The following is a 26,641-nucleotide window of genomic DNA, read 5'->3' as shown; positions in this document are numbered from 1 at the left end:
CCCAACACAAACCCAGCAGGGCTTTTTCAGGCTCACAGGAACACAACCCAGGATTTTCATGCAGGATCATGCCTGGGACACAGGGATGAGCACCTGTGCAGCCACACAGCCAGAGGACAGAAAGCCCCTGGGTGAGGGCCTGGGCTGACCTGGGGACACAGGGGCACCACCGGGGAGGTGGGACTGAGGAGCACTGAGGGACAAGGAACCCCAAGATTCTCTTCAGCCACCCCCAAATCCCTCCACCGCCCTCCTCTCACCTTCTCCGGGCACAGCAGGAAAAAGTCTCCACCTGAAGCCTTCACTCGGCTCTTCTAGAACCTTCTGGAATCCCTCAGGTGCTAGGCCCCACCCCGCCCAGCCCCGCCCTCCCCTCAGGGGCCTCAGAGCACTCCCAGCTCCCCCAAGCAGCTTTAGGGCTTCAAAAGTGCCAAAATCTCCCAACGAACACCACCTGAGTGGCCTCTCCTCCTCACCTGGCACTGGAACCCCTCACACCACCTGACTTTCCCTCGTCTCCTCGTTAAATCCCTGAACCAATCCAGGTGGGAAAAGCAGGTTCCCTGCCCATGGTGGGGACTGGAACGAGATGGTCTCTAAGGTCCCTTCCAACCCAACCCATTCCATGGCATTCTGAAGGGGATCCACGGCCTGGGAAGGATCAAATCCCATCCGTGCTGCTGGAGCCGACACGGCCTCACAGGAACTCGGGCAGTGTGCAGGCGACAAAAGCCATACAACCGATGGCTTCCAGCTCCCACCCTGCCGTGGCACGACCCCATTAACACAGAGCCATAGTGGAAGAACTGCATTGTTCAATTCATCCAGTAGTAAAAATCCTCTGCAGCCCCGTCCCTGCGGAATGCATCATTTTAAGTCTGGAAACTTAGAACCTGTTAAGCAGGACAGGGCAGCTTGAGCCCACTCAAGTTCTACATTAAGTACAAGGAATTAAAAAAGAAATGTCAAAATAAATAGCACACGTTCAAGCCAGGCTCAAAAAAAGCACTTTCAGAAGCTATTTCCAGTAGACAAGAGCTGACCTTCCCCTCATAAAATGCCACGGGGTATAAATAGAGCAGCCTCTCATGCCATTTGTCATGAAGCCTTATCGGCCTGCCCCAAGCACACTCCAACACCAGGACCCTCCTCTCACTGTGCCCAGAGCACCAGTTACCCTGAACTGGAGCCAAAGCACCTATTTCTGAAAAATCACACAGCAAAACCCAAGCAGAACCAGACCCAAGAACGAACCTTCCCACCTCCCTTCTGAGAAACATTTATTCTGCTCTCTGTGCCCTCCCAACACCTCCCCGAGTTCTGGAGATGCTGATTATCACCAGCTCAAAGTCCTGAGCACTCACCAGTCACGCTGCAATCCCTGGTGGAGCCGCCACAGTGGACACAAACACAACTTGATGGAATTCAAAGGCAAATTTTAGCTTTCCAGAAGACAATGAACAGACAATGAGTTACTGTGCATCTCCCTCTCTGCAATTATCCCTTTGGAAGGCGCCTCTTGCCAGCTCTGGATCAGTTGTGTTCAACATGATTCTACTGGCACAAACATCTCTTAGGAAAAACAGTTCCCAAAAATGCAGCTGCTGGGGTATACACAGTGTGTTATACTGAAAATGAGGCAGTAGAGCAGCAATGTGCCTCAAGGATGCAGAACTGGAACTGGACATGATGCTGGTGTTTGTGTATTAAAACCAGAATTATCTCAGAGAGGGAAAAAATAAAGCCAAGAAAAGACATGTTTGAACCAGACAAGGTGGCCATGCCAGCATCCCACACTATCCCAGATAAAAGTAACTCCTCTCCCACTAACAACAATCAAGAGACACATTCCACTTGCAGGCAAAACCTGGCTGCTGTAGTGTAGCTTGGTTTTATTTATGTCCACAAATATTTCAAAAAAATTACAAAATACTCAAATGGAGAGAACACAGAAGTCACGATTTCTGGGTTTCTACTCTGTTTACACTGTGTTATCCCATGGCAAACTACTCATATATACATTAAGCTTCAAGATATATATAAATGTAGCAGTCAGAATGTACACTCTGCTTTAACGGTGCAGTGAAACAAGCTCAACCATGACGACATAGAACAAGAGAGACGTTTCAAAAACACTAAAGCAAAATTTAAAAATTAACTTTCGGAACAGAGGAAAAATTAAGAGAGATTTCTTGAAAGAAAATCAGAAGGTCTGGGTTGTTTTTTAACAGGGCATCGAACACCGAGATGGCTTCAAGAGCCACTGCAGGTAAAGTTGTAGTTAATCGTTGGGCTAAAATGGAAGAATTTCACTGCTTATTTGCTGAATGATGTGAACAAAAAAACCTCCCATAAATTATTAGAATGCTCTTCTGGGAAAAAAAAAATATATATCTGAATGAACAGCTTTAGAACAGACTGCAACTTCAGCTGAAAAATAAGGAATACAGAGGACCACTGGAGGGAATTAGCTTTTACTTTTTCTGAAGAACTATGGCTAAAAAACAGCAAGAGAAGGATCAGAAGAAACTGCCAAAGTGGCTGAACTTCCCCAAACTCCCCAATTCCACATGGTAAAAAAAAAAAAAAAAGGAGGGGAGAGATTGAACTGAAATGTGCCTAATGAGACCTTTAAAGCAAACTGAGGCACTCTGCTGAGCAGGCCCATCCTCCTGGCTGCTCAGCTGGGAGCAAAAACAAACCCTGTTCCCATAAGGAAACCTTTCACCCACCCCATCACTGCCCACAGCCACGGACAAGGGCTTCACCTCCCTCTCATGGTTCCCCACCTCAGAAACCCAACCTGTCCCTCCCAACACCTTCATCCAGAGTTAAACACAGCAGCTGGACTGATTCAACACCACAGCAGGGCTTTAGCACTGAGAAATCTACAATGGAGGGCAGCAACAAGGGAAGATCAGCTTAAAAATCCCCTGCTCTCCCCTCTACTCTTGCCTTAGTGGGCCTGGAACACACATTTTTAACTGGTGAATTGTCTGACAGCAGCTCTGGGCTGAGCAGCAGGAGGTGGACGAGCACTGTGCCTGTAGCTGATTAACTACAACTTTATCAGACGTGGCTCAGTACAGTCCTAGGACACAACCATCACACTGAACAGGCTACAACAGCAGAGAGCACTCGTGAGTGGAGAGAGAGGATGGGGGGAGTTGTGCACCAGCAGAAATAAATGACCAGCAGATTCAGATGTCCATTGATCGCGTCACCCTCTGCTCCAGCAAAGAAAAACCGTGGCAAAACTGGGGGAAAAAAATGTAAAAAACCTTCCTAGTAAGCAGAGCTGTCTCCATTAATGCTCACTGGCTCACTGTGTATTCCTCTCCTCTCCCCATCCAGGGAGTTACCCTGCAGGGACCGTGGTGCTGGGAGGCAGTAAATGTTACTGTCCCTGGATCCCGTTCATCCCAGAGCAGTCAGTTCCTGAGGTACAGAACACTGGTGGCAGTTAAACAGTTTTTGCTCATAAAACCCAAACTTAAACAGTCAAAGAGAAAAACAGACTGGTTTTTGCAACACAACTTTAAGAACACTGAGTTGCCAAGTACACCTTTCTTAAGAACTTATCAAACAGCAGGCCAGGAAAAGCACGTCCTCCAAAAGTATGCACATGCATACAAAGCTCTGGCTGCACTAGTCTGAGCCATGGAACATCTTTAAAAAGAGATTTGTAGAAGAGATTATTTCTCTGAACTTTCTGCCCAAAGTCTAAGCCCAGTGTAGCTGGATTAAGTTTCAAAAGGTCACAGGAAAGAAGCGTTTTATGGCCACACTGAAAATGAACCGTTGAAGGCGGCATCAAAAGGGTCAGCGGGGTCCAAGGGACATCTGTGCTGCTGAGAAACCCAACTCAACAAAATCAGCTGCAGAACAGAGAGATGGAACACAAACAAAAACCCCTGAACAACCAAACCAACCAAAAAACCAAGAACAGAAACAGTCATTTGCAACATTATCCCTGCAAATCCCTTTAATGCTTATTGTTGATATCAAACCAAATTTCAAGCTTTTACCCATTTGAAATTATTGATACCCATCATTCCCTTTAATTAAAGGGATAATTATATATATATTTTTTATTAAAAAATCAACTCTGTATTCTGTCAATACCAGGTAGGAATTCACAATTTGTGATGTTACTGAAAATCAAGATAAACGTTTCTGGAGTTTGTTTTGTTTTGTTTCTCCCCTCTACCCAAAAAAAGTTATTTACAGACTTAAAAAGCCATGCTGCAGAACTGAGCTCTCTTTAAAATTATGAAGATTTCCTACAATGTATTAAAATAAAAGTAGATTTTTTATTATTATAGCACTTGGATTCAGAGCTTGTTATGTCACCTACTTGCAATCCTTGTTTTTTTTTTTAATTACCTATAGATGCATTGAGTGTCCCTTCACGCACAGTGACTTGTGTTGTGAACCTGATTCTAGCACCTACTGAAAACAAACTAGTAAGATAAGAAAAGGAAAAAAAAAAAAAAACAAGATTGCAGGAAGTTCTCTGAATATTCCACACAGTCCTGTATTTCCAATAGGCTTCTGAATACGTTTTCATGCAGGGAGACCCACACCAGTCTTGAGAAATCTTCTCTACAGATGAACACTATGCTGATAAGTCTCTACTTGTTGGGTGGTTGCTTCTGTTTTAAATATATAAAGAAATCTTTATAAGATATTCTTTTCCTTTTGTAGCTCTTCTTGTATGTAAAAATGTTCCACTCCTTCCCAAGGACTGGGGTTTCCATAGCCAGCGTTACAAATAAATAATTTATTACAACTGTTTGTCGCCTTCTTTTTTCAGTCGACTGCAAGAGAAAGAAAACTCATTTTAACACAACAAAAGAGGTGTCAGACACTTGGGAAATAGCTCTGCCCTCCTGCTCGCCTCTGCAGGAACAGGGGCTGCAGGTTGTGAGCTCTAAGCACCAGCCCCAGGCACTGTCCCAGCACAGGGTACCCCCATATGTGAGCACGGTCACTGAACTCCTCCCGTTCTCCTCCATAAAGCTCTGCCCACCCTCCTCCACTGTTCTCATGGAAGAGGCAGAGATGTGGAAGCAGCAGTTGCAGCAAGTATCCCAATAAAAACCCCAATCAGAGGGGATTCTGCAAGAGGAGACTCAACTACTCTCATCTTGTGCCAGGAATTTGGACCTCGCTTCCCACCTGCCCAAATCAGGTCTCAGCACGGCTTCACCTGTAACTGCATCAGGGCTCAGCACACAGCAAGAAAGGTGAAAATTCGGAGGAAAAAAGAAGGAATGTGGAGAAATACGATGGAATTCCCAGGTCCCCAAAAGCCTTCATTGCACTCTCACCTGTAATAATCTTCCTGACTGGGTAGGTGCCCACCGTGCATGTGAGGGTGCCCGTGCAACCACTGCTGCTCCATTGCCAGTCTTTGCAGCTCTGCAGACTGGGCGTGCATGGCCTGCAGCTGGTGGGCTGCTGACATGGGAGGTGGAATGGCACCAGGCAGATCCCGAGGGTAGGGAGTACCTGGGAGACAGGGACCACGTTCACACTCTTGTTTGTCCCAACAAACCACCACAACCACCTGAAGTCACAGCTCAGCTCCCCCCACCAAGAAATGCTAAACCCCACAGGAAAAGATGACATTTCAGATCAAAGCCAACCCCTGCAAAGGACCATAAAATGCTCTCACCAAAGACTGGATGTCGGAGCATTTCATGCTCGTGAGGTGGCTGCCCTAGCAATGGGTTGGGGATGGTCCCGGGTGGGTAGGGAAAACGTGCCAAGTGGGGTCCAGCTGCTAAAGGATCCACCAGTGGATGAACAGGTCCTGCTGAGCCTGAGAGAGAAGGAGAGAAAGCATCCATCAGCTGCCTGAGACTGCAGAGTAAGCGCCAGGGAAAGGAATACAAAGCCAAACAACTTCCTCAGCTGCTGCACAGCAGAAATGTGGGGTCATTCTAGCCTCTATTCTTCCCCAGAGACACACAGGTTGTAACAGCCTTGAGCACCAGAGGAGCCACTTGGAGACACCCAAGAGCCCCTCACTGTATTTGAACCTGGCAAAGCACAAAGCCAAATTACTTCTCAAATACACACAGAGACTTGGCAGTGAACTGAGCTGGCTGTGTCTGCATCAGCCTCTCTCTGGACTGGGACAATGTACAAGCCATGTTTCTGTCCAGAACGAGTACCAGGGGAGCACCTAGACTTACCTGCACAGAGGTGCTCAGTGGCTGACTTACCTGGCAACAGAATCCTTGGACAGACCCGGCCTGTGTCACATTTCCTCTGCTGTCAGGGAAGGTTTGCAAACCTGCCTCCAACTGAGCCCACCTGTGACTTCTGCAGTGAGCCTCAGCCCCTGTCCACAGCCAAGAGCTTCAGGAATGCTGATATCCAGCACTACCATCTCCTACCTGCAACCCCCCAGCCCTTAAGAATCTCACAGCACCCTGCTGATTTCCTTGCTGTTGCAATCCGGCTTCTGCAACAGCACTCACATTCCCTCCAACTCCAAGAGAGAAGGCATCCCAGCACATTTAATGCACACTGCTCCAGGGCAAAGTATGCTACATTAGCTTGCACACACTGCATTAGGAGCCAGATACCAGAACCTGCATTTTAGGTACTCTGACTTTTTTCCCCCTCTTACTTGGCAGGTGCAGCACCTGGTGCCTGGCTTGCCATGTTCTCTCCTGCCTGTCACCAGAAAATCTGAAAACTTCTGCTAAGTGCCTCATCTCCAGGACTCCAGACCTCTAGAGGAGTAACCATGTATCTTGCTTTAGAAATGAGCAGGCACAGACTCATTTCTGAGACTATGAATTATTACCACTGTAAGGTGCTGCCCTAGGACAGCAGCACTGAAAAAAACCAACCCACAACAAACCAGCAAACCTTTCACAGTGAGAGTCTGAACGAAGACCACTGTGGTGTTACCATCCTGCATCACTCCCACAAAAAGCACCTGCATTTCAGTTACCACACAACCACAACATGGACATGAAAACAGGGCTTTAGCAATCTGAGTTCCAGGGTCAGAGTGGGCCTGTTCCGGGCAAACTAAACAGGGGGATGCTCCCTAGGGAAGTGCCCACCTGCCGGGGCTCACCTTGGTGTAGGGGGTCCTGCTGGTGTAGGTGTAGATGCGAGTGTATGTGTGAGTGTTGGTGGTGGTGGGGGGTGACGTTGAACATCTGCAGCCGCGCCAGGGGGTCGTTGGTGAGCGAGGCCATGCGCTCGGCGTGGATGCGCTCGGCCGCCAGCCTGTCCGGGTAGCTCATCTCCGGCCGCAGCTGCGGCCCCGCCAGCGCCAGTCTCTCTCTCTCCAGGGGGTTCAGCCCCGGGTGGAAGGAGGCGAAGGGGTGAGGCCCCGCCGTGGGTGGGATAGTCAGTGCCCCGTGCCTGGCGAAATGCTCCATGGGGTTGGTGGCCGGGTGCAGCGCGTCCAGCTCCGGGGGCTTCACCTCAAAGCCGGGCTTCATCCTCTCCCTCAGCTCCCGCTCGCGGATCTCGCGCTCGCGGATCTCGCGCTCGCGCAGCTCCCGCTCGCGGATGGCGGGATCCACGTTGTAGAGGCCGGGCATGTGGTAGGCCAGCAGCGGATCCGTGGGGTTGAGGGGCACGAAGAAGGGGTGGTTGCGGTTGGTCGGGGACATGACGTGGGGCCGCGCGTACTCGCTCAGCGTCCGTAGCGCCGGCGTGTCCGGCCCGATGTAGGGGGGCACCGCCGCGATGGTGGTCGGGGGGGGCTCGAAGGAAGGCCTCATGTGGGCTGGCCCGCTGAGCTGGGACTCGCCGAGACGGCCCTCGTGGGAGGAGCTGGACACCTTCTGCTGCACACAACAGGGAGAGATCTCAGTTCAGCGCACTCGGCTTAGAGCACCTCAGACACACACACACCTCCCCTCTGTCTCAGCCCCTCTTCAGGAGACAGCACTCGTGGGCCTGCACCGTAGTGCAAGGGACACAAGGGCATTCATTGTATCTGCACAGTGTTCTCCTACTGCAAGTTAAATGTCAACACTTGGCCTAGTTCTCCCCAGCTGCTCTGGCTTCCCACACAACCAGACCAGGGGCAGAAACTCTGCATTTCCTTTTAAGAGAAGACAGCCCCAGGATGGTTGGGAGGTGCTCAGAACACACACACAGCTCCATGCTCAGAGACCCCTGACTAGACAGGATTGAAGTGCTCCTGGGGATCTGCATCCTGCAGTCACCATCCAGGTCAGATCCAGCCATCAGTTCCCTTACCCAGCTCTGAACCAGAACCGAACTTACCGCAGCTCTTTCTGCTTCTCTCTCACGCTCACGCTCCCTCTCTCTTTCCTTCTCCTTTTCTTTTTCTCTTTCCCTCTCTTCCCTGGCTTTCTGCTCTGCTTCCCTTTTGGCCTTTTCGATGGCCTCTTCTCTCTTCTTGGCCAGTTTGGATCCTGCCAGAGGCATGAAGTACAGGTCTGCCCTGGAGCACGAATTGTAGCCACGGTCCAGGTGCTTGTAGAACCTGAAAGGAACACGAGAGAAAGAACTCAGCGCTGGGAAAGGTGCAAGAGTCTGGGGATTTGGGAGCTGTATATCCAAAATAAAAAATACCACTCTACCCTTAGACCAAACACTACCAGCTTCCCTGAAAGCCAGGAGAACGTTAATTGTACCATACTGGTCCACAGATAGTGGAGTATAAAAACAGGGAAAGCAGAGCACTGATGAAAGCTCCATACCTGGCTGACTGACTGGCGTGACTCGGGACATCCACCACCGTGGGCTCTGGGGATGGACTCCGGGGTGGAGGTGGAGGGCTCTCCGGCTCCTCAGCTTCATCTGGGACCTCCTCCTTGATCTGGATGGGTGGCAGCGTGCAGGCTGTCACCACGGGCACTGTCCCACTAGAAGCTGCTGATGTGGAGATGGGAGTCTGAAGAGGGATGCCAGGCACGGTGGGTGGCGTGGAAGTGGAGGGGCACGAAGGAGGTGTGATGGAAGGGGGGCCCCCGGGCACAAAGGGGTGCTGAGAGAAGGGGGGCTGGGAGGATACCTGATGGAGTCCAGAAGGGGGGTGGCTAGCAGGAGGGGGAAGGCTCTGGCTCTGGGTCAGAACAGGAGGCTGGGCTTGCGAGGACTGCAGTGGTTGGCTTTGAGGCATCAGCTGCAGGGGAGGAGGGTGTGCAGATGGAGGATGGTGAGTCGAGAGGGAGCTTAGAGGCTTCAGAGCGGGCGGTGGAGGCAAGTTGGAGTTCATGGAGAATGGAGACGGGCCAGAGAGATGGGGAGGGTGCTTGTGGGCCGGAGCAGTGGGGAGCTGCGGGATGGGGGTGGTAGGGGGAGGTTTGATGTGAGGCATGGCCATGGGGGCGGGGGGCAGCGGCTGCTCCCGCGGAGGCTGCGCCTGCTGCAGCGAGGTCGTGGTGGGCAGGACGGGCTGCGTCACCTGCAGAGCCGAGTGCGAGTGAGACGGGGCTTGTGTCTGGAGGGGCACCTGAGACTGAGCTGACTGAGCGGGCAGGGAGAAGGGCTGGGCAGGGCCGGGATGGGGCAGCAGGGGCTGCGCCTGCAGGCTGTGAGGGGCAGGCTGGGCCTGGCCGTGCAGCGGGGGCTGCGCGTGGGGCTGCGCCGGGGCTGGCGGCGGCTGGCCCTGGGACACGCTCAGGGGCTGCAGGGGTGGGTGGGGTGACGGGAGCCTCTGCGGGTGCAGAGCAGGGGCCTGCTGGATGTGCGAGTGAGGGGCGGCGGGGGCGGGGGGCTGGGGCTGGCCCGAGGGCTGGGGCGCTGGCGGTGACACCTGTGCGGGGGCTGGGGCAGCGCTGGACGCGGGCGGCAGCGCCGGCAGCGGGGCCGGCACCGGCGGCGTGGGAGCGGCGGCCTGGGCAGAGCCGCTCGGGGCCTGCAGCACCTGGGGCTGCGCCTGCAGCACTTGCTGCTGAGCCGAGGAATCCGAGTCGCTCTCATTGTCCTGGGGGCTGGGGATGCTGGGGGACGTGCTCCGGTTGTCCTGGTCGATGTCCTTGGGGTCACTGCTCCCCTCGTCGTTGACGCTGCGGCTGTCGGAGCTCTCGCCTTCGCCCTCTCCCTCCGAGGGGGAGTTTGGCCTGCTGATCTCCTGTGGGGAGAAGCAACAGTGACCACTGCGCCCAGGAAAAGCGCTGCAAGACATTCCCAGTGTGCCACGGATGGGATCAATCACACGTGCTGTGCAGACACAGCTGCAGGCACTCTTTGAACCCCACAGGGCCTCTACAAGCACAGGAACACAAATATCCAAGGGAGGTGCACAGACAGCAGAGCCAGGATCCTTTCCAACGTGCCCAGGGGCAACAGGAACAAACTGAAATACAGAGTCCTGCTGAACACAGCAAAACACTTCTTCACTATGAGGGTCACCAGCAACGGAAAAGATTTGTCCTGCGACAATTCCAGTGGTGGTCTTCTAACTTGTCACAGAAGACAAAAACCCAAATTTAAATTTAAAAAAAACGTGGAGGAAGGAGGTGGAAAATAATCCAAGTGTACTCCTATACGGTTGGTATTGATAGCAAAAGGAAGAAAACCAACTTCTGGACTTACTATCACTCCACTGTTTTCAGCAGAAGGAACACATTATAACATTGGTCGCTTTCCAGCCACAGATTAAGTTACAATTTGCTGTGGCTTATATTGATTTCGTGGTTTTGGTTTGTTACCCCCTCCCCATCTCAAGCCATTCTCCTAAGAGGAAATACTCCTCCGTGGGACTCACTTGAGTTTTGGATTTTTTGGCATTGGACCTGTCAGGTTCTTCCGTGTCGGATGCTGCCTTTTCCCGCTGCCTCTTGGAGTTCTTGAGAGGAGAAGACACCTCTTCTTTTATCTTCTGCCACAAAGGACACAGAACACAACAGTTGCCAGTAGTGTAAATGCAAAAGAAAATTGAGTGTATGCCAGTGCCACTGTATGTAACACAAATTAAGGAGCAGGAGAACTCTGGAGTTGACATAGTATTTAAAAGCAATCAAATACACATCAAACTAGTAGGAAAAAGAAAGAGTGAATAAAGCATTCCTCATCTCAAGGGATATTTTAAACAGAGCTGTGCAGGACCAAACCCCATCAGGAACTCACAGCAGATCAACTGGGTCAGGTAACCCTTCTAACAGAGACCAACACCAGTTATTAACTGGTGCAGGACGGAGCAAGAATTTCTGCAGGAGACAGGATAAGACTCCTTCTGCTACATTAAAGTCTTGCTCTACTCTTGGTATTTTGAGAGGAATATTTTTAGATCCCCTCAGATACTGGGCTAACAGGGAATAGCTATTCTGAGATTACTACCTTCTCCCATGGCCTGGAACAGCTCAGTGCGTCACATAATTACCTAACTTCAAATTCTGCCAAGTTTTCAGTTCTATAATGTGAAAACTTGCTCCATACTCCAGTTTTGACATTTTTAAAAAAAATATTTATTTTTAACTTGCAACTTTTCAATTCACACTGCTTAATGGTAAGCCTTCCTGCTTCATGTGGCTTTGCTTCTTTAGAGCTCTCTTGGAAAGGCATTTAATTCATTTAAACAGACTCAACTGTCAGCTTGCTCTGAACAATCAAGCAAATACACCTCCAGAAAAACAGTAGCAGAAGTAGACTCAATTACTAAATGTTCATACTCCTTTGTAAACAAAGATTAAGTACTACTTAAAAAAAAATCCCCAAAACTGTCTACTTGTCTCAAACACAGCATTTCTGATCTGCACTACTCCCCTGAGCTTAACGCTTGCATTTGCATCCGAAATGGAGGGATTACTTTCTCGTGAGAGCAGTAAGGTTATGTGGGGCTGCGTGAGAGGTTTGATCACTCACACCCCTCCCTGGCCAGGCACAAAGCAGCACTCAGCTGCACCACCACTCCACTCCTGCCTTACCCACACACAAAGGACTCTCCAGGTCACGGAGAGATTCCCCGGCCTCCTGTGATCTGCATTTCCTGACCTGCCCGAGATGCCTCGGGTGTGCAGCCCCGACCAGGAGAGCCCGGTGGGAAGGCGTTACCTTGGTGGATTTCTTCACGGACTCGGCCTTGCTGTCGTTGCTGGAGGTGCTGGCGGCGCTGGGCGAGTTGCGGCCGCTGGAGCGAACGTCCTCGGCGATGGGGGAGGCGCGGCCATCGGGGCTGGCTGCCTGCTTCTTCCTGCCACTGCGTAGGGTCGACATCTGCGGGGAAAGCACAGCCGGGTCAGCACTGCCCAGCCTCTCCGAGTGCTCTGCCTTGGCAGGGGCACAGATAACGCACCCCTGGAAGAGCCTGACAGCAAAAACCTGGAGCATTTCACGTTGTTACACTTCTTCCTTCAAAGCTCAACTGGACTCAAATGTGAAAGGAGGCAAACCCGTAATCCGTCTACTCAAAAACATTAAGCGCTGATTATTTAATTAGCAGTGTCTGTTAGAAATGGCATTAGGAAGATGTTCCAATACACAGCACACACACAAGAGTGCATGAGGCAGGAGGACCCCCATGTTCCATCAGAAACAGTCCAGCTGTTGGCATTCAAGCAGCCAAGGCCAGGGTCTAAACCCCCAGCTCCACTGTGCTCCTCCTATGCAATAAGGGATCAGTAAAGTGCATTTCAAAAATTAATGCTGTTTCCCTGCCATTTTGGCAGTTTTTTTGACGACTGGCTACCAAAAAAAGCAATGGACCCAACACTCCCCAGGAGTGGAGCCTCACGAGATATTCAGAATCAATGGTCACATCATCATGATCAGAAAGATAAGAGCAGGAAGGGCAAGGAAAGAAATCTATCTGCTGTGTTCTATCAGCTAAACCCAACTCAAAGATAAATCACCCAGAGCTGCTGTGAGAGCTCTCACAAGTGCTGTGCTCCCAGGAAGGCTCCCGGTGCCTCACCCGAGCAAGAATGCAGTGAGACAGAGCACACCGACCACAAAGGCAAAACAGAGCTCTCTGTAGGGAAGAGGCTTTAACTCCAGTAACATGAGGAGACCACATGAACAGCATCTAATTTTTTAGAACTCTTCCCAAGGGCGTAACTCTGACAGGACGCAGCTGCAAGGAGGGCACGCACCAGCACAGGATGTGTCACGCACTGTCAGTGCCCCCTTATGCTGATAGTCCACTGCCAGTCACTACAGAGAAGTAACACAGTTTACAGAGACATTCCATCTCCTTTCTCCAGAGAAAGCCTCAGCAAAGCTCACCCTGGCACACACAAATGCAGCAGGAGCAGGCACAGCCCATGGCAAACCAGCCACTTTAGGGGTCTGGCTCCTTTCCCCCTCTGCATTAAAGAGGGTTAAACCCACCGAGCCTCGACTCCGCCGTGTCCTCATGCTATGCTTCCCACTGAGTCCATCGTCTTCCTCTTTCACAGGCTTGAACATAAAGGGTGGGGGGTCCACGGGCTTCTCGATGGGCGGCAGCTCCCCGTATTTCTTGAAGTGAATCCGACAATCCGTGCACAGCAAAATGTTCTCTCGGCCGCCGTGGTGCCAGTCCTTGGAGGCTTGGGGCAGGGAAAGCAACAGCTCAGCAACTCACAAAGTACCCCAGCCCCAGCACAAACACACTGAATTATTAAAAAAGGTACAGCTACAAAAGCAGCTGCTTTTCTACGGGTAACAAAGTTGGAGATGTTTCCGGAAAACTTTGTCCTGTTCCAGTGCACATCCTCAATGTTCAATTTGCAAACTATGGTTGTTTGCTTAAGAAACTACAGTTTTGAGGCACAGAAAGAAGCCTGATCTGCTCTACTGGGGAGCTAACAGGCAGCTGTTGTTCTCCAAAGCTGTGGTTTCTGCAAGAGAACTGAGCTCTGAACCTCTTACTTCCTTCCCCATTCTGGGGCTCTCATTTCCATCTGTGCACATGCCCAAACATCAGAGAACCTTCAGGAACAGCCACAGGAACGGGGCTGATGCACAGCAGGTTTGGTGCAGCATAAGGAAGTTTTGTGTGTGACAGTCGCAGCCCAACGCCGATCCATTATGTCACAAATTGATTACATAGATTATGGATTATGCAGATTTATTCCTGTATAAATGTCTACCTCAGGGCTCTCCTTTGTTGCTGCAGTATTAATTTGCAATGGCAAAGCCTGATTAACTCTGTTAGGAACGCTGCATATTTTAGCTGATTCACCCCCACACTGCTGTGAACAGCTGTACCAGCACAGGAGCTGCTCCTGCTGGCTGAACCCAGCCCCCCAGGCAGCAGCAGAGGGGAGAAGCCAGCAGGGACTGGGACATACTGGTGGTGAAGCAGTGGCGGCAGGCGTAGCCCTTCAGCTCCTGCTCGCTGTCCTCGCTGTCAAAGTCATCTTCGCTGGCCGAGCTCAGGTCCACTGAGGGTGGGAAGGACAACAGAGAAAGAGGAAAATGGAAAATAAACACTCAGCAGAATTTCCTATTTCCTCCTACTTGGCTAAAACAACCATTAAGTCAAATAGATTGAGACTCCCTACACCCACCCTGCCTTGCACGGCCATTATTTCTGACTTTTCAAACTGAGCAAGACCAGACCTCATCACTCTGCAGGTTAAAGGAGGATTCCAGGAATGTGCCATGGGATACAACTCCTGGAATGTCTGATTCAGCACATGGTACATTTTCCAGGTAAGCTGCCACTCAAATACTATCCACGGTGAGTTCAACAGGCTGTGTTCCCAACCCACAATCTTCAAGAGAAAAGAGGTTTATCTCTAGAACCTGATCAAATTTAAAACCAAATATTCTATATTCAAAACCTACTCTACAAGATTCCATGAACAGGTCCTGTAGTTTTTGGTTTTTATTTTGTTACCCAGCAGCAGAGGTGTTTGTGGGTGGAGGAATCAATGCTCACATACAATGGGCCTGTTTGAAAAACACGCTGTGATTCTTTTGGATGAGAGGCACTGCAGGATAACACCAGCTTCCCAATCCTTACTGCAGGGCTCCAAGTTTTACCCATGGCAAACTCACATTGCAAAAATGTCACGTTTTGAAGAAGAAGAGGATATGCAAAGGGTCCCCTTCCTTTGTGGCAAATTACACATCTGATTACACATCTGTGAGCTCAAAAGCAGCATCTAAACCACTGAAAATACGCAGCCATCACAAAAACTGTATCTTATCTTCTAAACACCTCAGGAGTAAATACTTCCCCTCTGAGAGGCACAGCATTTTTCTAGTCCCACCACTATAAATTCACAACGTAACAGGGCTATAATTTGTCACAAGCAGGAAGCCCTCTGGCTTCTTCTGTTCGAATCTTTAATTAGAAGAGAAGTCCTTGATGCAGGAATACTGTTTTTCTAAAGGCTCCAAGAGGATGTTTTGTACATGCAGGTTATAGTTTACGATTAAAGCTTACAGATTCCACAGTACTTGCCATCAGCCTTTGTCAGCAACTCGTTACCCTTCAAATTAACACAGGGTTACATTTAATAGCTACCACTGCCATAATTCCTACATTAATACTTGTAGGTGTTCAAACCCTGACTGCAGAACCGACCCCAGGCTAGCACTTGCTTTCTTTTGCTAAATGGGTTTTTATTCTCATCCTGCAGTCGGATCCATAAGGATGGGTCCTCCCAGCCACAAGCTCTCACAAGCTGAGTATCTTGGGCTGAGCTGTGGAGTCCAGATCCTCGCTCCTTGTGCACACAGAGATGAGCACTAAATCCTACCAGTTCAGCAGGGAAAAGCTCCAAGGCCCTTCCTACGCCCTCCCTTCTCCCCTGGCCAGAACTGCGTGTCCTGCCTGCTCACCACATCCTCCACCTGCCCACGTTCATTTTTACATCTGCCAATCTCTGCCTTCCACAGCCCCTTTTCTTTATGAGGCACGTGGATTTAGAAAGACTTAAAAGCCTTAAACCTCACACAAAGTAACAAACCTTTCTCATATGGACAAAGGTTTCTATCTCCATATGGACCCTGTGCAATGCAGCAAGGCACTGGTTTGGGGAATTGCTCTTGGTTTAGAGACTTCTGCTCCAGGCAAAGCCAGTGCTCTTCTTCCAAGAGTCCCTAAGGCTGCAGCACAGTCTGCGGTCCAGCAGAAGGTAGGGGTCACCCAGAAGGATGGAAGGGACTTCCTTCCAAAGGGATGGAGGACTTCCTTCTTTCCGTGTTTTTTATTTCCCATTACTGTAACAAGCCTGGAGAAAATATAACACAACACCAAGAAAAGAGTAGGGAAATCCAATCCCAGGGCTGTATTTCCATCCTTACAGGATGCTTTTATGTTTAAGGACCGCACAAAGGTGATCAAAGCCACCTTCCACGTTCCAGCAGACGGTGCAGGACCAGGAGAGGGCAGCTGCCTGAACTCCATTTCCTTGCTGTCCCCTCGGAGGTGCAGCACCATTCCATCACTGCTGCTCCCTGCATCTGAACCAAGATAAATGCTCTGCTTTCAGCCTGCACTCACAGAATTCACTGGAGGGGGGCCTGGAGGGAGTGTTGACCGGGGTGGAGGCGGTGCGGGTTTTGATCCTGCGGAACACGGCCTGCCGCCGGTGCCGCCGGTGCGCGCGCGAGCTCGCGGCCTCGGGGGTTTTCTTCCAGTAGTAATAGAAGGTGATCAGTTCTCCCTGCAAACACAGAAGGAGCATGTTAGAGGGACATGCAAATCTGACTCGTCAGCTTTCTGCCTTCCCCTGTCTCTCTGTACGCACACTTGGATTTTTCTAGGAAGAATCGTGACTTATTTCAGCCAGAAAAAAGAATGATTTAGGTAAGACACACAAAAATCCCTCATTATGTTTTGCTCGCTTTTGCAGAAGAGGGAAAGAAGTAAATAAAAGCTTTTTCACTCCTCCCCTAGGAAAGGAAAGAGGTTGGGAAGCACCAGTAGCCAGCCTCCACCTGGATGCTGCTGGTGCCAGTGCTTCGGAAGAGGGTGCCCTTGTGTCACTGTCAGCATCCTGTGACACCTCTGCTCCTCAGCTCTGCTGAGCTCTGGGAACAACCACCCCAAACCTGCCACAACTCCTGCTGTTCACGGAGAGAACAAGGCTCAACCCAAACAGACTCTGCCATTTTGTCAACCTACATTCCACAGACAGGTATTTTTCAATATTCCTGTGTAAGGAGCTGAAAGTTTGAGTAAAAACATGTTCGACAACAAGTCTATAACTGTAACACAACCCTACCATACTAAATCGTGTTTTAATTTGAATATATATACCCACATCTAAATTAATTAAGCAGTTAAAAGAGCACACCTAGAGAAATGAGTGATAATTTCACAGCATAATGAATCTGGCTTACATTCAAGAAGTGGAGCAGCTGCCATTCAAACCTGCGGATGCGATGCTGAACCAAAGAACAGCATGTGGTTTTAATCTCTTCTCTTACTTTGAAACCCCATCATTTCCTGGCGACTTGTCTGCCTCTAAGGTAAAAGGTGTTGTTGCTTTCAAGTTGCAAGAGAAAAATGGAGAAGTTCTAACCAGCCCCTTGAAAAAAATCAACATCAGAACAAACATACCTGAATTGCCCACAAAAAGGGTTTCTTTGAACTGTGTTTTATGTGATCAAATAACCTCAGCCTGCTGCCTCCGTGGGGAAATCCTTCAGCCCCTGCTCCAGGCAGAGCAGGAGTTAACTCCAATTACGACCCTGCCTGAATCCAAACCCTCCCCAGGGCCCCAAACAAGCAATTACAGCCACAACCAATACCTGCTCCACTGAAACACTCCAAAGACAAAGGGAGGATGTTGTTCTAGACATTAACTGCTGACATTTAAGACACTTAAGAATTTTACCAGTGCCTAATTTAAAAATAGAAACCCCAGAAGAAAGAACACAACCACAACCGCAAGGGTGATTTCTGGCAACAGGCAGAACAGACCATTTTTAATCTGTGCTGCCACAGACTGGGATGATGCTACTGATCCCCACCGTGGACCTGAACTATGTCTGTGCATTATACATTAAAATAACATCTATTCAGAGTGATGGTTGGTGAGGAGGAGCAAGTGGGCAAAACATTACCTACTATTCTTGATTCGGAAGGACAAAAGCCCTACTAAAAATATCTAAAATGTGTTTCCTGAAGAGAATCTGAAACTGGCTGGTGATGAGCAGCCAAGCCACGGCAGACTGGGCAGAACAGGGAGTTCTGAGCCCGGCACCCTGCTCTGCTCCTGCCTGTTCCCTGCACGTGTTTGCTTTAGAAATACCATTTCCCTGAGCCCATTAAGTGGGCTCAAAGTCCACCCAGCCCAACTGTTTGTCCACCTGGGGATATGCCTGTGCCAGGAGCCAGGCTGGGCTCTGCAGGGAGGCTTTTGCTCTGCACAGGCAGAAAGTCTCTTGCAAATGAAACCAGTCATTTTTTACCTATAAATTCATTTGTATCAAATCTGAGGTGTCAGCACCAAGGAGCAAGCCAGTAAATCCCATGTCTTTATGTCAGTGAATTAATGTGTCCTCTGACACACAGCAACTGCAGAGTACAAACCAATCTGTTCTCCTCCCATCATAAAATAGGGAATGGGAACCTATTAGAGCTCCACTTACACACTGCAAAGCCATCAGGTCCCAAGGGAAGTTTAACAACTTCTACATGCAGTATATCATAAACCAAACTTTAAAAAAGAAGTGGTGTATATTTATAGAAAATGCCAACCTCATGACCATAAGGCTTTTTTCCCCCGAGACTCACTCAGAAGTGCAGTCACAATTGCACACAGATAAAGATGAAGTCAAAGTCTATTTATTCAACAACCAGTTTCAGCCCAGCTATGGAATCTGGACAGATTAAAGGACTAAAGAATATTCTGTACTTCCAATTCATGGTCAGACTGCACAAGTACAGCACTCAGCCAAGGACTCTGGGAGAAAGAGAGAAGTCGGGGGGAGCACACACAGAACGACACGTTACACACGGGTATCCCACTGAAAGAATTCCATGTGAGATCTCAGCAGCCACCTGGCTCTCCAGGATGCCACTGTCTGCCCGAGGGATTAACTGCTGGATGGGTTTGGCCCGGCAGGATCAGCCCCACCATCCTGGTGCCTGCATGGGTGGCACAAGCTGCAGCACAAAGGACTAAGTCAGGCAAGCTTTGGTTCTCCAAACAGGGAGCAAAAACAGCTTCCAGCCTCACTGCAAGGAAGTCAAATGAGCTTTAATCAAACATGCACAGTGCGTGCTGCTGAAAGCCAGGGCACATAAATTCAGGAACAAAAGCTGCTGCAGAAATCAATAGCCTCCTGAAACATTAACACAGGCCAGCATTGATCAAAGGCCCTGGGACAAAAGGCTGCCTTGCAAATTAGCTGCTGGTTTTGCTTGCAAGCAAACAGAGAAGCATGAAGCTCTGACATGAATGGCCTGTAATGATCATTTTGTTCCCGGTGATCTCACCTCACCTCACCACAAGGTCTCGAAGTCAGCACATCCCACATCCCTGAGCTGCGGCTGCCGGCAGCGCCAGGCTGGGGAGGGCTGGGGCAGCTGCTCCAAAGCTCCTTTTGTGGGTACCAGGTCATCATCCGGGGCCAGCCCTGCCCTGCCAGCCTGCGAACACACACACTGTCCTTCTCCTCTGAGCGTCCTGTGCGGGCTGGGTATTGCTACAACATATGCTAAAGCACAAGTTAAAGCAGCCCGAGCCATCCCTTGTGTCACCACTGGACTGGCTCAGCTTATAGGGGAGTGACACCCCGCTAACGAGATGTAATTTATTCCTTAATTAGGAAGGGTGAGCCCTCTACTCCAGGGTGACTGTACTGTGCTGCATCCATGGAAGATGCTGTGAGTGCCCCCAGACCAACTCCACCAAGAACCAGCTTTTTCTTTTCCACCGGTGTGGGGAGAAGATTCCCTTCCCTTCCAGATTCATGGCTCCCTTCCTGTTCATAGCACTTGATACACCACCGCCTCTTTTTTCCTGCACACACAACTCCATGTTTCCATGTCAACATCTGAGTAACTGTCCCAAACACATATAAAGCAAAATTATTCAGGCTTTTAACGCCACATTTCTTTGAGAACACCTACATTCCCAAGTTTCACAAGGCAGAGGGGATTATGTTCCTCACTAAAAACACCAGCTCAGCTTTCACCAGTTCTGAAATACATTCCGAGCTCACGACTCAAGTCTCCTGCCTCCTCCTGCCAAGGCCATTTCACCCCATGTTGTAGGTGAATATAAAAAAGTCACACTTCATCTCTTTTTAGCTCAGCTCTGGGGATTATTTTTGCAGAGGAAGATGTGGCTCAGATCCCTCTTGCAGGAGCCCACAGCGGGGAGGTTTCTCTGCAATTCCGAGCTGACACCTGGAGTGCTCCCAGCCCTCACCCTGCCCAAGCCAGCCCTGCTGCACGAGCAGGGGACTGTCCTTGCCATGGGGCACCTCTCCCACTATTTTCACCCACCACTCTCCCCTGTGTGTTCTTCCAGCTCAACCCTTCCCTCAGCCACATCACCCCCACCAGAGCAGCCTCTCCACCCCCATGCCCTCAGCATGCCCTGTTTCCTCCTTCTTATCAGTAGTTTTCAAATGTAAAATCCACAGCCCAAGCTGTGCCCCGTGTTTGTGTTTAGTCTTGCCTTGGGTAAACAAAGGATTAAGGCTGGGTGTGCATCCCTGGACGGGAAGGTTCTGACAGCCCTGCAGCAGCACAGCTCCTGTGGAAGCCAATCACACACACACATCAACTTCCCTTCAAGTATCTGTTAGGGTATAACACAGTGAGCAAACACAATAATTGCTGTTTAATTTCCCCAGAGCCGAGCTCTGCCAGAGAAAAAAAAAAAAAACCATGGGGGAGGGGAATAGCTTTACAGTAATGAAAGAGAAAAGGTAAATGACAGCACTCCTCAATGCCTGTAACCAGCCATGGCAGTGCAGAGGGGAACAGATTGTCCAGCTGTGGCCTTAATGAATTCACAATCTTTCTGGAACGCTTCAAGATTTTATTAAGTCAACTCAATTTAGCTAATGCTGCTGTAAAGTCCTGCAGTAAAAACAGTCTCCGGTGCTTCCCTCCTCCACTGGATCCCCTGGCACAGGCTGGGTTCACAGCATCTGCTCCAGAGCAGGGTCAGGAACACGGGTTTGGATCATGGGAGTGTGTGGAACACACCACCAGTACTGACCAGTGGGTCAGTCTGGCTCCTAAAGCTTTACAGAATAACCCAGGATATTGCCATGCACTCTAAGGAGACAAAACTGAAAATATCCATCCATCACACATCTCACACCCCAAAGCTGCAAACAGAAGGGGCTGCCCAGAGCAGGGGTGGAACCACCATCCCTGCAGGTGTTCCCAAAACAGGTGCATGTGGCACTTGGGGACACGGGTCAGGGGTGACTGTGGCTAGGTTAAAGCTTGCACTCAATGATCTTGGAGGGCTTTTCCAGCCTTAATGATTCTGTGGTTCTGGTTCTTCTTACGAATCCACACTCAGGGAGAGAAAACGTGGAACTCCTGCCTTGGTCCAAACAAGCTGAAGGACTGAAAACACGCAGCAGGGCCGAGAGGAGCAGCTGTGTGCAGCTCCAGGAGTTGAACTTGGCCACTTTTACAGAGCGAAGCTCAGGCTCGGTGTCTCTGCCAACCATGACAAATAGGTTTGCACATGCTCTAATTAAGCAGTAAGTCTCAGCAGCTTGTTCAGTAGCACTGATTAATGTCCACCTTGGGTGCACAGCAATCCTGCATATTCCAACACATTACTGAGATTTTAAGAGAGGCTTTTAAAAATCAAGCAATATTTTACTTAACACTACAAAAAAACCCATTAAAAATCGTGGATGCTCTCTAAGGAATCCCCCTGCAGGTGTCAGCTCTCTGGCAGATTTTAAAAGTAAAAGGCATTTTACCTTGCAGCTCCCCTGGCCACTTGTTATCTCCTGGATGGCAGCACAGCCGTCTCCATGGCCCCTGCTATGAACTCCACCTCTGGTTTTGGGAGATTGGCTGCCCCCCACTGTTTCCTTGCTCTGCATGCAGCAAGGTTAAGCTCCCTGTTTTCATTTTTTTATTTGAAACTCCTGGCAAACAGGCTGGGCAAGTGGGAATCCAAAGAGGAGGCAGGTGTGTAACAAACCCAGGCTGACTCCTTGGGTCTTATGCTGTCAATTTACTCCCAACACAGGAACAGTCACAGAATTTCCTGGGAACCCAGCCGAGGCTCCATCTGCATCTTCTGCATTTCATTTTGTTGTGGAAAAAACCTCCAATCAGATACAGCTTTATGCTTTCTAATTGTTTTTGCTAAATGAGCACTGGTACCCTGCTTAGCCCCTCAAACACCAGGGAAAGAGGGAGCTTCTCTCTCCTGCAAATATAAGATTTTGTCTGAAGAGCTGCCACAGGTCCTGAGAGAACTGGGCAGTGCTAAAATAAGCTTGGAACCTGAAGATTTCACTCCCGAGTTCCTCAAGCAGTGAAGAGACTACAGTAATTTCATTGTGCATGTTACCTAAACACACAGGTCACTGCTGTAATTGCCCCAGGAGAATAGATTTGCCCTTCTCAACTCCTACTAATTCTTCCACATAATGAGTGAGTAATATCACTATTAGAGAAGAGAGTCAGTGCAGAGACTGCAAAGTCAAGGGAAAAAAAGGAAAGGAATACATGAGCTGGATGTAAATAATCTCTCCTTCAAAACAAACTTTATCTGCAGTAACACAGCAACACTTGACCACTGTACAGCATCTTCCATTTGATGACAAAGTCAATGAAGTTTTACAAATTAAGTCTCGGCACATCCTTTTGAAGTTTTATGGTGTGGGGAAACAAAGAGACAGAAGATTTATAAATTGGCTGAGATCAATCCTGAGTGGGAAGGACAATTGTGCCGATTAACCTCCAGCTCTGTGAGCAGCTCCAACACTGACAGCCTCTGAAATTCCTTCATAATTCCAACCCAGGCCTACTGGACAGGCTTATCCATCCTTATTAAGCACAGGACTGGCTGAGTGTTCAACATTCACTTTCCTTTTGCCCTCAACACAAGCTGCTCTTTCTTACAGCTGGGTATCCCTGTTTCACTCCCTCCTCCTGACTGCATGGCTTTAGCAAGCCACAGAGAAATCTGAATTATCCTGAAAAAACACCAGTAATATCTCTCCGTGCCACATCTAACTCACCACTTTCATGTAGTTCATTTGTTCATCTTTTCCAGTGTTTGTAATTAAGGTTGCACAAACTGGCAGGAAATAAGATAATTAACATTTTATGGAATTTATCCTCGCTATCGGCTCTATGCAAACAATTCTTTTTTTCCCCCATTTTTAGGGATTTAAGCACCAGCTTTAACAGTTCTGCAAAACAAATGCACAGCGCACTGGGGCATTGTTTTAAGGCTCAGCTCCAGTTAAAAGATGCCGCCCCTCTCTGCAGCTGTACTTGGGGCCAGAACGAAAAGAAAGCTTTTGTAATTAAGGCTTCTTCCTCCAGAGACTCCTCTTTGTTAATCAACAGAGTTCCCAATCCCCACAGGAACTCACACACTGCTGGCTGCATCCATTATTAATTATTAGAGCCTGGCTTCAGCAGTGGCAGTGGTGGCTCTCCAGGCCTGGCAGCACTGCCAGGGTCACCAGGTACATCCCAGAGGCATCTCTGGGGCTGCAGCAACGCTGGGGTTACCAAAACAGGGGAGTTAAGGACCTCAATCCCTTATATACATTTGTTGAGTATTTATTTTCTACTCAGCTTTCCCTTTGCAACTTGCATTATCAGCATTTCTGGGGTCAGAAATCCTGTTTTACTCGACCACTTTTACCTCCAATAATTAAACTTTACCCTGCACACACCTCTCAGCCTCTGCCCAGCTGCAGCACTGCTGGGATGCTCTCACCCTTGAGCACACACACAGGGCCAGGCGAATGAGGCACAGCGTGGTTCTGAGGAACAGAGCTGAAATGCCCAAGGTGCTGTTTCCTTGAGGCAGCAGTTCTGTTCTGTTTTACAGCCCACGTCCTGGGGTTCACAGCCAGCCCAGGCAGCATCTCTCCCTGCCAGCCTCCTGTTAAGGGCAAGCTCTCAGTATCTGAACTCACACACCAGGACAAAAGGAGAGTGGGATAAATACCCAGACAAATTAATGCCAGTTATTGAGGAAAGCTTTCAGGGCATTGTCTGCACTGGATCGTGTCTTTCCCTCTCCACTTCCACCTCTCCATCAATACTGTGACAATGAGAATTTAGCAGCACAATACCCAGAACAGGATTTTCTCAATGGAGGTGCCAATTATCCCTTTAACTGCATTTTCTTTTTGCACCAGCTCAATAATTAAGTTTCTTGATTGCCTATTGCTGGAGTTCAGGTTGTGGAACAAAACCCTGTTTCCCTGCTGCTGGCTACATCCCGAGGACACCTTTCCCAGAGCCTAAAACACATCCCATTTTCACTCTCTAAAGCCAAGGTACCCGTGGTTCCTGTGGGGGTGTGTCAGGGAGAAGCGAGCCATGAAGCCATAAAGCACTTCCAACTACCACACTCCATCCTGTAAACATTTTTCTATTTATCTGCCCTTCATTACATGCACAATCTTATTATCTCTGCACATCCTCAAAGCGACAGCCGTCAGGGTCACCCTATAAAATATACATGGGCAATGTTACATCTAATGACTGGAGCAGGCAGGGAAATGAAGGATGGGAGGAGTGGAAAACCGCAGGATGTTTGAAAGGGATCATCAGTTATATCTGTGCATTTCCTGAGGTGATAATTGAATGACACTGGCTGGGAGGAAAATCCATTTTTGAGCCTCAGAAAGGACTGTTAAGAAAGAACTGGTTTTGTGCTGGCAGCACGTAATGGCTGCCAGGAAATGGGAACGGCTCCTCCAGCCACAGCAGCTCCTCTGCTCCATGGATTTTACACAGGGGCTGAGAATCAGATCGAGTACAATCAACTACTCGAGCCAATAAAAAAATATCGACAGATTTTGGTCATTTCATCTGCCACCCAGACTGCCTGTTGTTGTGGTTTGCATGTCAGCTTTAATTAATTTAAATGAAAGGCCGATTTGTGTATGTGCATGAGAAAGGGACACTCCAAACACAAGGACAGAGCACTGTCTACTTTCATAATTTCTGTTTAAACAAAGTATTAAAAATTTAATTCTGCTATTCAGCAGGGAACTTAATCCCCCTGCATCTCAGGAAGGTGTACAGATGCTCATTTGTTTCCTAACAACTGAAATTAGGCTTGTAATTATTAAGGAAGTTTTACCACTTCAAAAATATTTTCATTATTTCATCATGCCAGTTTTACAAATAGAATCACACTGTATTTACCTAAACCTTTCCTGAGCTGTAACTGTTAGCTGGTTTTTTTCTGCTAGGTGACAACTTCTCAGCAGTAATTCCAGTTGGTATTTCAACCAAACCATGCCCAGGGAACTGTCACTTGGGATCAATACTCTCATCACTGCAGCCCTGCCCTGGGCTCACTGGGGTGACGGACACTGGAGGGCTGCTGGAAAACACTGACCTGGAGCTCAGAATCACGGTGGGTTTCTCCCACTGCAATACTGGGGAGGGGTGATACAATAACCCCCACATTTACACCCCCCAGAGCTACACCAGCATTTCAAAGCTCAGGGAATTCCCCTCCTGTCCAGCTGGAAATTCCCCCAGATAAGGTGGATGACATCTTGCTGATGCAAAAAGAGGATTTCCAATGGGGAAGTGCTCTCACTGTGCAAAGCACATTCCTGGCCCCGCTCACCTGAGCAGCCCCTGGGGCCTCTCACACTGAACAGTCTCCAGCTGTCTTCCAAGCCCCAGTTTATGTCACCAACTGGTCCCAGCGTGAGCAAAGCAGGCCAAACACCCTCATCACTCAACACCTCTGGGGCACTTTGGATGGGCTGGAAAAATGTTCCAATCCCCAGGCTGCTGCTGCCTCTCTGTAACAGCCAAACGTAAATCCTACAGCATTTTATGGGCCACCAAGGACTGTCCTCCTGTTAATTAGAGCTGGTGCTTCTGTTTGCTCCCTTGTATGAAGCTGCCTCCTGGCCTCCCCCCAGGTTAAGTTAGAACATAATGTATTAGCAGGTTTTACGTTACCAGGTACTGGGCACTGAGAAGACAACATACCACAGCACCAAGGAAACAAACCCACTCAAATAAACAAATACAGATTCTGAAATTTTGATCTGATTTTCCATTTTCAATAGGGAAAGGAGAGCTGAGAGGTGAGGAAGAACTAGCCACTTGTTTCTCAAATGTGACATTCTGTAACTGCTTTTATTTAAATACAGAAATCAGAATTGAAGGTCCACTCCGTCCTGTGACAACCACCAGCAATGCAGCTTGGCCAGCAGCAGCACTGTTTGAACTCCTGATGTGTCTGACCACTGACCTGCATTCCACACTCCCATGGACCAGATGTTTTAGGTTTTCCAAACGCATCTGTGCTGAATCACACAAAGCCTGGCTTGTCAAACGTTCACACTCCCCTCCCTGACACAGCTTCCTCCTTCCGAGCTCGTGACCCGTGGGGGAGCTGCTGGGGTTTAAGAGTTTATTAAAAAAACAGCAGCAATCAGAAAATATGGAAAATTATACAGGAGACAAACACTGTAAAATCATCCTCACTGCTCACAGGAATGGGAAGATGTAATCCCCTGGAAACAACAATTTAAGAAGTCCTCACACCTGGTTATTTCACGACGAAAGCTATCAACCCCGATT

At 49.1% G+C, this 26,641-nt stretch overlaps 2 protein-coding genes across 7 annotated transcripts in view; both read right to left on the bottom strand.

Annotated features, from left to right (window-relative positions):
• SAMD11 (sterile alpha motif domain containing 11) overlaps positions 1–323 on the bottom strand; it is a 152,513-nt gene extending 152,190 nt beyond the window's left edge. Inside the window, exon 1 of the mRNA XM_032131840.1 lies at positions 261–323. The gene's annotated coding sequence lies outside the window, so the exon portion shown is untranslated. The remainder of the gene's footprint in view (positions 1–260) is intronic.
• Positions 324–1,854: 1,531 nt separating this feature from the next.
• The window catches only part of RERE (arginine-glutamic acid dipeptide repeats), a 177,630-nt gene continuing 152,843 nt past the window's right edge, over positions 1,855–26,641 (bottom strand). For 4 of the 6 annotated variants that reach the window (XM_032131832.1, XM_032131834.1, XM_032131833.1 and 1 more), the window contains 11 exons: positions 16,394–16,556; positions 14,229–14,321; positions 13,285–13,484; positions 12,010–12,171; positions 10,724–10,837; positions 8,712–10,087; positions 8,272–8,494; positions 7,103–7,826; positions 5,681–5,827; positions 5,334–5,514; positions 1,855–4,820 (listed from right to left, as the gene is read on the bottom strand). In XM_032131832.1, coding sequence (XP_031987723.1) covers positions 4,787–4,820; positions 5,334–5,514; positions 5,681–5,827; positions 7,103–7,826; positions 8,272–8,494; positions 8,712–10,087; positions 10,724–10,837; positions 12,010–12,171; positions 13,285–13,484; positions 14,229–14,321; positions 16,394–16,556 — 3,417 coding nt within the window. In that variant the 3' untranslated portion in view covers positions 1,855–4,786. The remainder of the gene's footprint in view (positions 4,821–5,333; positions 5,515–5,680; positions 5,828–7,102; positions 7,827–8,271; positions 8,495–8,711; positions 10,088–10,723; positions 10,838–12,009; positions 12,172–13,284; positions 13,485–14,228; positions 14,322–16,393; positions 16,557–26,641) is intronic. The other 2 variants (XM_032131835.1, XM_032131837.1) reach the window with 2 other exon arrangements.

This window comes from Corvus moneduloides, chromosome 22 (genome assembly GCF_009650955.1).
Source record: "Corvus moneduloides isolate bCorMon1 chromosome 22, bCorMon1.pri, whole genome shotgun sequence".
In the NCBI taxonomy this organism is placed as follows: Eukaryota; Metazoa; Chordata; class Aves; order Passeriformes; family Corvidae; genus Corvus; species Corvus moneduloides.
This window is presented reverse-complemented; position numbering and strand designations above follow the sequence as displayed.